The sequence below is a fragment of the Oncorhynchus tshawytscha genome, linkage group LG08, assembly GCF_018296145.1.
Source record: "Oncorhynchus tshawytscha isolate Ot180627B linkage group LG08, Otsh_v2.0, whole genome shotgun sequence".
NCBI classification, from domain to species: Eukaryota; Metazoa; Chordata; class Actinopteri; order Salmoniformes; family Salmonidae; genus Oncorhynchus; species Oncorhynchus tshawytscha.
In genome coordinates, this window is record NC_056436.1 from 79,291,333 (window position 1) to 79,302,150 (window position 10,818).

General features: G+C 45.5%; 1 protein-coding gene across 1 annotated transcript in view; it reads right to left on the reverse strand.

Annotated features, from left to right (window-relative positions):
* Nucleotides 1–7,089, reverse strand: part of LOC112239388 (FH2 domain-containing protein 1) — a 29,083-nt gene extending 21,994 nt beyond the window's left edge. Inside the window, exons 1-3 of the mRNA XM_042326018.1 lie at nucleotides 6,876–7,089; nucleotides 3,992–4,957; nucleotides 2,715–2,776 (exon numbers count right to left, since the gene is read on the reverse strand). Coding sequence (XP_042181952.1) covers nucleotides 2,715–2,776; nucleotides 3,992–4,462 — 533 coding nt within the window. The 5' untranslated portion in view covers nucleotides 4,463–4,957; nucleotides 6,876–7,089. The remainder of the gene's footprint in view (nucleotides 1–2,714; nucleotides 2,777–3,991; nucleotides 4,958–6,875) is intronic.
* Nucleotides 7,090–10,818: the final 3,729 nt, after the last annotated feature.

Here is a 10,818-nt window from a genome sequence, read left to right on the forward strand (position 1 = left end):
AGAAGAAGCTATCTCTTCTTCTACACATGTGTGAGCGGTCTCTAAGACCCATCATTCACACACAGAGTCCGTTCAAGGATCGAGCAAAGATGATCTTGACTGAGGGACGTGAAACGGGGGAAACAAAGTGAATCAATAACGTTTTTAGTGACAATCAGGAATATTTAGCGTTATGGTTTGCATATTTTTTGGGGGGGCTCCCGAGTGGCGCAGCGGTCTAAGGCACTGCAGCTCAGTGCTAGAGGCGTCACTACAGACCCAGTTCAGACTCCGGGCTGTAGTTCAACAGGACAGATTGGGAGTCCAGTATAAGGGAGCTAACATTATTGGCCCAGCACTCCCGGGTTAGGGTTTGGACAGGGTAGGCAGTCATTAAAGTTTTAAAAATATCACAAATACTAGGATAGTGAATTGATGTGTTCTTCAGCTGTAAGCTAGCCAGTAAAGAGGGAGCTAGCCAGGAACGCCAGACTCCCAGTTAGTAGTTCCGCAGGACAGACTAGCCCAGTAGCAAGGACCCACAGAGCCCAGTTAGTAGCTCAGGACAGACCACAGAGCCAGTATGGACATTGTTTTAAACAGTCCAGACTCCCAGTTAAAGTTTCTACATGACAGACTAGAGCCAGTATAAGTGGGGAGCTAACATTATACAGTCCAGACTCCCAGTTAGTAGTTCCTCAGGACAGACTAGAGCCAGTATAAGAGGGGAGCTAACATTATACAGTCCAGACTCCCAGTTAGTAGTTCCTCAGGACAGACTAGAGCCAGTATAAGAGGGGAGCTAACATTATACAGTCCAGACTCCCAGTTAGTAGTTCCTCAGGACAGACTAGAGCCAGTACAAGAGGGGAGCTAACATTATACAGTCCAGACTCCCAGTTAGTAGTTCCTCAGGACAGACTAGAGCCAGTATAAGAGGGGAGCTAACATTATACAGTCCAGACTCCCAGTTAGTAGTTCCTCAGGACAGACTAGAGCCAGTACAAGAGGGGAGCTAACATTATACAGTCCAGACTCCCAGTTAGTAGTTCCTCAGGACAGACTAGAGCCAGTACAAGAGGGGAGCTAACATTATACAGTCCAGACTCCCAGTTAGTAGTTCCTCAGGACAGACTAGAGCCAGTACAAGAGGGGAGCTAACATTATACAGTCCAGACTCCCAGTTAGTAGTTCCTCAGGACAGACTAGAGCCAGTACAAGAGGGGAGCTAACATGATGAAGCCCAGTGAGTTAATTGGTTCTTCAGGATAGGCAGGAGATAGCAATGAGTAAGTGGAGGCTGTGGAGCAGGCATGATGCTCTCGCTCTATAAGGGTAATAATCGGCTGCACTGATAGACTTGATCCTCTCTAAATCAGTAGACGACGTGAGACACATTTGACAGAAGAACCAAAAGTAACACATTTCAGTACTGAACCATTTTTCATGTTCTGGTATCGGAAGAAGTACCAAAGCTCCGGTATACCGTGCAATACTAATACCCACAGACACCAACCATGTCTGACCCACACAGACACCAACCATGTCTGACCCACACAGACACCAACCATGTCTGACCCACACAGACCCAACCATGTCTGACCCACACAGACACCAACCATGTCTGACCCACACAGACACCAACCATGTCTGACCCACACAGACACCAACCATGTCTGACCCACACAGACACCAACCATGTCTGACCCACACAGACACCAACCATGTCTGACCCACACAGACACCAACCATGTCTGACCCACACAGACACCAACCATGTCTGACCCACACAGACACCAACCATGTCTGACCCACACAGACACCAACCATGTCTGACCCACACAGACACCAACCATGTCTGACCCACAGACACACCAAACATATCTGACCCACAGAGACCAACACAGACACAGCATCAACAAAGACATTCCAAACAGTACACCGATTTTAAACCTACAATCTAAACTCTACATAAAATAGAAGTGAAAACATCAAGCTATAGAAAAGTGCAACCCTTTGTTTTACAAAAAATGTTAAGACTTTTCACCTTGTTTCTCCAGACTCAAATGCTACAGCGTAGAGGAGGACGACTAGCTGTCGATTAGTGGGTCCCAAATGGTGCCCTATTCGCTACAGGGCCCTGGTTAAAAGTAGTGCACTGTAAAGGGAATAGAGTGCCATTTGGGACACAACCTGTGTTCTACCGTCTTTACTGAAGGGCAGCTCTCCTTAACGGTCTGAGCAGGTGTCAACTTTGACCCCTCGGGTCACCATCTTACCACCTACCACTTTGTGCCCCCCTACAGTCCAGTTGCTCAGGCAGGATGCCATTTCATTTGCACCTGTTACCTTCATGACACCCCCTGTCCCATCACACTTAGAAGACACCCACACACACACACACACACACACACACACACACACACACACACACACACACACACACACACACACACACACACACACACACACACACACACACACACACACACACACACACACACACACACACACACACACACACACACACACACACACACACCTCGATAGTGTGAAGGGTTGTTCCCCTGGGTACTATCCCGGCCCCTTGTACTTCCTCCTATAGACTAAGAGCTTCTCCCATTCATGGTGCTTGACCTCTGATACCAGAGCAGCACATGCTCTCTAGGACCTTACAGATAAATACTTCGAAAAATGAAAGTGTGTGTGATGAGGAAATGGAAGTCGATCCTTACGTCTTAAACTGTCGTAGAAATATGCCAACATTCATACTGCGTTTGGAGTCCAGTAGTGAGACCTGCAAACACAGACACGGAGAACACGTCAGATACTAGGATCAAGTGGAGGCTGCTGAGGGAAGGCCGGCCCCATCATAATGGAAACCATGGAAACAGTGTGTTTGATATCATTCCACTGATTCCCCTCCAGTCATCACCACGATCCCTTATTCCCCAATTAAGGTGCCACCAACCTCCTGTGTGGTTTATACAGTATCTCTTTCAACTTTACAGACAACGCATGCTATCAATATAGGCTACCTGGCAGTTTAAACTACACCTCGCCTCAGTGCCAGTCAGTGCCAGCCTAAACTACACCTCGCCTCAGTGCCAGTCTAAACTACACCTAGTCGGTGTCCGCCTCTAGCCAGCATGCCGTTTTCTTGGCACAGCAACAACATACCACTGTTGAACGCACACACGTGGCACTAACTCATACTGCGCTCCCATACCTTGTCTGTGGTGCCGTCTCTCCCAGTCTCCCCCACCCATCTCCAGTCCTCTCATCCTCCCCCACCCATCTCCAGTCCTCTCATCCTCCCCCACCCATCTCCAGTCCTCTCATCATCTCCAGTCCTCTCATCCTCCCCCACCCATCTCCAGTCCTCTCATCCTCCCCCACCCATCTCCAGTCCTCTCATCCTCCCTCACCCATCTCCAGTCCTCTCATCCTCCCCCACCCATCTCCAGTCCTCTCATCCTCCCCACCCATCTCCAGTCCTCTCATCCTCTCCCCACCCATCTCCAGTCCTCTCATCCTCCCCCACCCATCTCCAGTCCTCTCATCCTCCCCCACCCATCTCCAGTCCTCTCATCCTCCCCCACCCATCTCCAGTCCTCTCATCCTCCCCCACCCATCTCCAGTCCTCTCATCCTCCCCCACCCATCTCCAGTCCTCTCATCCTCTCCCACCCATCTCAGTCCAGTCCTCTCCCACCCATCCTCCCCCCACCCATCTCCAGTCCTCTCATCCTCCCCCACCCATCTCCAGTCCTCTCATCCTCCCCCACCCATCTCCAGCCCTCTCCTCTCCCAGCTATCTCACCTTATCTGTGGTGTTGTCTCTCCCACCCATCTCCAGCCCTCTCATCCTCCCCCACCCATCTCCAGCCCTCTCCTCTCCCAGCTATCTCACCTTATCTGTGGTGTTGTCTCTCCCAGTCTCTCCCACCCATCTCCAGTCCTCTCATCCTCCCCCACCCATCTCCAGCCCTCTCCTCTCCCAGCTATCTCACCTTATCTGTGGTGTTGTCCTGGGGTGAACTGCATCGCATCAGCACAGACCTGCGTCTCAAACTCCCGGCTCTGTCCTGAGGTTTACTGTCCTTCTGTCCAAACAGCTCATCCAGAGAGGGGAGATCTATAAGGAACTCTTCCTCCTCCGTAGCCGCTCCACTCCAGACACTCTTCCTCCCCTCCACCTTCTCCTTAGGGATCTGCTCCCAGTTCAGCTTCCTCAGCCGGCTGCGATGGGCCGAGTCCATACGGGTCAGAGGAGAGGAGGGAGGCGGGGGAGGAGGAGGCGGGGGAGGAGGAGGAGGAGCAGGGATGAGGGGTAGGGGAACAGGTTTAGCACCAGGAAGGAGAGGGAGGGTATTCATGGCTGTCACTTCCAAGACGAGAGGCGCAACACCGCGGGGGCTGGCGAGTGGCGTTCCATGAAAGGCACGGGACTCCTTGACGGACACGGTGAGGTTAATAAGCATAGAGGCTAGTTGGGAGTTAGGATTGGGCTCAACTGGAGTTTAGGACTGGTTGAGGAGCATGGAGGCTAATTGGGAGTTAGGATAGGGCTCAACTAGGGTTTAGGACTGGTTGAGGAGCATGGAGGCTAGTTGGGAGTTAGGATAGGGCTCAACTAGGGTTTAGGACTGGTTGAAGAGCATGGAGGCTAGTTGGGAGTTAGGATAGGGCTCAACTAGGGTTTAGGACTGGTTGAAGAGCATGGAGGCTTGTTGGGAGTTAGGTTAGGGCTCAACTAGGGTTTAAGACTGGGACTGGTTGTGATCTAGCATTGCTGATAGCCAGAGTTCAACATAGATGGATGGATATTGAAATGTAGGATATAGGGGCTAGTTAGGGTGTAGCTTTAAAGCTTGTTAGGGTGCTTCCCAACGAGCGAGTACAGTCTCTACTCAACCAAGGTGTCCACTCTCTGTTCTCTTCTCACAGTGGTGCAAGTCTCAGTCAGTCCCTCCAATCTAGGAAAACAACACAATGAAATCAACTCTCAGGAAGGTTCAATAGACAGACAGACCTCAGAATACTGCTCATGACATCTGTATTATGCTAATAGCAGTATAGGCTATTCAGCAGTATAGGGTATCAGACAATATAATGAAGCATTTCATCCAGTCTCCACGATCACATTACTTATTTAAAGACAGATATACCTTATAAATACAGGCCGTGTCTAGTCTGGCCCTGGGCTTGACATTAACATCTTCATATATTTTAGTTACTACACATTATTTGAGATGACATCAGATGCTCTGAGAATCAGAAGCCAAGTGTTCCATTGTCACTCATTCTGATAATCCGATGTAGAGAGGTTGAGCCTTAGCCTACATCAACCCATGTCATTTGGAATCAGTGTAACTTATGTTGTTGATTGTGATTGACAAATCACATTTTCAAATATTTCTTATCCGTCTGTATTCTTTGAGTAAAACTCTGTACCAGAGTAAGCTCCGTTATTTAAGGTTTTTCAAGAAGCATTTGGAGTATTCCAGTGTGCTGGCCCGCGAGCTACTAACTCACCGACACCTGGCTAATCCTTTAATTACCAGCATGGTTATGCCTGTTATATCTCTGTTCATCACTCTACAGCGGATCTAACTGGCTGTTTGTTACACAGCCTGAAACATGTTACCTTCAGTCAGGTTACACCCTCACAGAGAGAGCAGAGGGAGCAAGAGGACAGCATGTGTAATCCTGCACTGTTTCACCCTGATGCCTGCCTCCACACACACACACACGCCTCCACACACACACACCTCCACACACGCACACACACACACACACACACACACACCTCCACACACACACACACCCTGCCTGCTGCTCTACCTTCTAATTATTGCAAATGGGAGAGAGGTGTAGAGAAGCAGGAGATCTACTCTCTCTCACACACAGAAAGGTGTTACAGAAAACACCCCTACATTGTCTGTGTCTAATATGACTAGATTCTATTCAGATAGGACATGTCAGGTCACGAAAACATCATGCACCCACTGGTGAGTTTTGGATAGGCCTTTCCTGCAATTATAAAAAAATGAGTCTTTAAGGTTTCAAGTGCATTTTCTAATTATTCTGATTGAAAATTATTCAATCATAATGGCAACATGTGGGATTCCTCGTGTGATATTCTTTGCATAAATGACAACACTCGGGCACAATGGCGCTCTGAGGCCAGTAATCAATGCCAAGTCAGTTGTTTCAATTTGCACGGCATGAGCTGCTACAGAGGCTGCACAATTCTGATCTTTTTTCGACCAATCATATCAGATCTTCAACATAAGATTTTTTTCTAGAGCTGATCTGATTGGTCAAAAGAACAATAAGTTAAAAAAAATCTGAAATTGTGCTGCCTGTCTAAACACAGCCAAAGACTTTACAGCTCTGACTAGGCCAACCGTAAATTACTATTTTGTCCTACTATACAGCCAAGACAGTCATTCTTCAAAAGTAAACATAAAATGTTAAATAAATACATAATTTGGGAGAAGTAGGCGAAGATAGCCTGATGGTTTTAATTCAAGGAGGAACGAAGAGATTGTGTGGACACCCCCAAAACAAACACATTCAATTGACAGATTTAGTCTAAAACGGTGTCAGTTCCTAAAATAGACTTATTTTAATTTTAAAAAACATTCAGTCACCTGGGTAGCATGGGCCTACCGTGAATATTCATAATTTGATAATCTCTGCATGTTTTTTTTCTCAATTAAATGTAGGCTAAATGACTTTATAAAGACAATTGTTTTGGCTAAGGCGAATTTTCAATAATGCCTTAAATTTACAAAGCAATCCCCTGGTTTATCGTAGTCGGTTTATCGTGGTTATTTCCAGTTTTTCCTGCAACGACAAAAAAAATCACTCAAAATACATGCTACTTACAGCGCGTTATGATGCGATATCCAACTTCCCAAAGTTAATTTACAATTCCTTCTTTCTTGTTGTAAACTTCAATGAAAACCGTATTGTTTTAATTAATCCGTTCTGTTGCTTGACGCCTCCGTACTCAAGCCAATGCATTGTGCTGCTCCGCAGTTTGAAGTGTTCCACTCTGCTCCGCTCAATTTGCCTTGAAAACTTTCCTAGCGCTGAAGGAACGCGCAGGCGCGCCGCCGCGTCGTTTAGATTTTCCCCAGGATCGCGCACCTCCGGACTCAACGTTTTGGAACGTTCAGATAGAAATGTGTTATGTAGACCAAACATGCCACTCTCTGACATGTAGAATACGGAATCACGGCGGCTCTATTCATGCATTTATATCTGCAACGTTCGATACGTTTGGCAACTGAACGTGGCCCTGACCTTGCATTATTTCATCCCAACTTTCCCATGCGATGGTCAAACAGGTACTTCACTAATCAATCCAGTGGTTTCCCCTGCATACCTGAGCACATTTATAATGCCTGGACACATTTATAACAGGCTTACACGCTAACACACTCACACACTTTTATTTAACTAGGCAAGTCAGTTAAGAACAAATTCTTATTTACAATGACGGCCTAGGAACAGTGGGTTAACTGCCTTGTTCAGGGGCAGAACAACAGATTTTTACCTTGTCAGCTCAGGGATTCAGATCTAGCAACCTTTCGGTTACTAGCCAAATTCTCTACCCATTAGGCTACCTGCCTCTACCCATTAGGCTATCTGCCTCTACCCATTAGGCTACCTGCCTCTAACCACTAGGCTACCTGCCTCTACCCATTAGGCTACCTGCCTCTAACCACTAGGCTACCTGCCTCTACCCATTAGGCTACCTGCCTCTACCCATTAGGCTACCTGCCTCTAACCACTAGGCTACCTGCCTCTAACCACTAGGCTACCTGCCTCTACCAATTAGGCTACCTGCCTCTAACCACTAGGCTACCTGCCTCTAACCACTAGGCTACCTGCCTCTACCCATTAGGCTACCTGCCTCTAACCACTAGGCTACCTGCCTCTAACCACTAGGCTACCTGCCTCTACCCATTAGGCTACCTGCCTCTAACCACTAGGCTACCTGCCTCTACCCATTAGGCTACCTGCCTCTAACCACTAGGCTACCTGCCTCTACCCATTAGGCTACCTGCCTCTAACCACTAGGCTACCTGCCTCTACCCATTAGGCTACCTGCCTCCCCAACACATAAAGGTGAATAAAAAGAGTACTTATGAAATTATATAGAAAGTGACATTATTAGGATATACTGTAGAGATACAGTTGTGGCCAAATATATTGGCACCCTTGCACTTTTGTTAAATAATTCCCTATTTCTTCTAAAATAAATTGAAAATTGAAAAAAATGTTTGGTCTTCACACCTGGTTTTTGTATTTTCAACATTGCCGAAAAACAATTTTATTTTTGTAAACTTAAGTTTACAATTTAATTTGAAAATAAAGACACATTTTGCACACCAGTATCTCTACTTGCACATGTTCATCTGATAATTTATCACTCCAGTGTTAATCTGATCAATTGTCATTATTCACTCCTATGGCCTATTTATTGCCTACCTCCTCATGCCTTTTGCACACAATGTATATAGATTATTTTTATTCTACTGTGTTATTGACTTGTTTATTGTTTATTGTTTACTCCATGTGTAACTCTGTGTTGTCTGTTCACACTGCTATGCTTTATCTTGGCCAGGTCGCAGTTGTAAATGAGAACTTGTTCTCAACTAGCCTACCTGGTTAAATAAAGGTGAAATAAAAAAATAAAATAAAAATGGCATTAAGACAATTATTGGAGCTAGAACTTGGTTGCACAGCCTTTCCCAAAATAACACTGGCAAATTCTTCTTGTAGCAATCAAATGAGCTTGTTGCACATTTCTACTGGCAATTTGGCCCATTCTTCAGCAGCCTACTGCTCTAGTTCTCCACCAACTGCTGTTCATGGATGTGGTTCAGATCTAGACTCTTCCAGAACAGTCCAATGTTTCTTCTTCAACCATTCCAGTATTCTTGGGGTTGTTGTCTTGCTGGAAGACCCACAACCTTCAACAGATCCAGTTTTTGGACTGTGTCTCTGGAATGGTTCAGAGATGCTGTGTCTGAATCACATCCAAAACCTATGGCGAAATCTGGAAACAGCAGTTGGTGGAAGGCACCCCTCAAACATTGAACAATTAGATCAGTTTGCTGCTGAAATTTTGGCCAAATTGCCAGTAAAAAGGTGTAGCATGATCATTGATGACAACAAGAATAATTTATTGTTACAGTATCTTGGTGATAAGTCCTTGTTCCAGGGTTATCATCACAGGGGGGTGGGGCTGTGATCTCCGCCTGGTGTAGAGAGCCTTGATCAGGGGAGAGAGTAGAGGAACAAGACCCTGAGAAACCACATGGATTAGACAGACATGGAGATTATGTTCAGATCCAGATGAGACTAGGGAGGGAGAGATGGACCAGGAGAAAGAATGAGCCTGCAGAAGGGAACAGAAACAATTATATAGAGAGAACATTTTGAGAAAGAGAGTGTATGAAGGGATGAAGCCTGAAAGCCAAGAAGCTAGAAGTCCAGACAGGCTGTTGACCCATGGCTGTGAAGCCACAACACTGGCCTTTCATTGGACGTGCTTGGGTGTCCGGGGTGCTCATGGACCCATGTCACCTGTGTGTTCTCAGGTAGGTAGCCTCCTTTACACAGCACGGTGACAGAAACAACTCAACACATCAGAGGCAGTAGTAGTTCATGAGGAGGTTATGACCTCTCAGGGCCAGACATTGTTCTCTCTGACTCCGTCCGTCCATCGGGGTGCGTTATGTTTATGGCGAGACTGTGGCAGAATAAACTAACTCTCAGGAAATGTCTATTTCTGTCCAGTCAGTTCAGGCTTAATTTAAATACCATTTAACATTTGATTTGATTTAATTTAGTCCTATTCTTTAACTTTGATTTTTGGTTGAGATGGAGACAATGAATCCAACATATCAATTATTCATTTGTAGACAAAATGGAATTAAAGACAGACTAAGTCTGCGGCACAAAATATATATTTAGTTTGACACACAAACACAATTCAACATCACTTTCGCAATACATTAAATAGCCTAAAGTTAAAAGCTATCTTACAAACTAATGTAACAGTATTTATTCAAACTTCAAATGAGTAAAACATCCATGGCCACATTGAGGTTACTGTAACTATAATGTTTTCTAATGTAATCATAGAAAGCGTCCCTTTTCAATATAGAATGCAAAGGTCATCGCAGGACTGTGGACATCTTCACAATGCCTGTAATAATCTGAGTAGAATCTTAAACGTCATTGATCACTTGAACCATGTACTGTTAATGTAATCTCAGCTACAATCTAGGCCATTTGGTTGTGATGTAAGATGAAGCACAGTGGTTTCACATTAATCGGTTGTGTAAATGCAACATATTTGACGGCGAATTCCCATTTGAACGATGTTGAGCTTTTTTTTTAAAGGATGAAAGCGAAGTGATAGCACATTTAGATGACGACTGAAGCCAACGACCTGATACTGTTTTTGTATCGGGCTTTGATTCAGCTTTTACAGCTTTCAGATGAAAGCAAAGTGATAATGGGAATCTCATTGATCAACGTCTCAACCAAATATTACCTACATTTCCACGTTGAAATGTACACATACATCTATATATACATATATATATATATATATATATATACATACTATGGATGTGTTTTGGTGCGTGAGAAAATTATCTCAGTTTGATCAAGCTAAAATCAAGGAGTACTGAGGAGGGTGATTTGTGTGACTGTTTGGTAAGTGGGAGACCAGAAACGTGAGAAGTGCCCCCCCACCCCCTAATGCTTACAGATGGACTGTCAACCCCTCTCTCCGACCCCCTCCAGA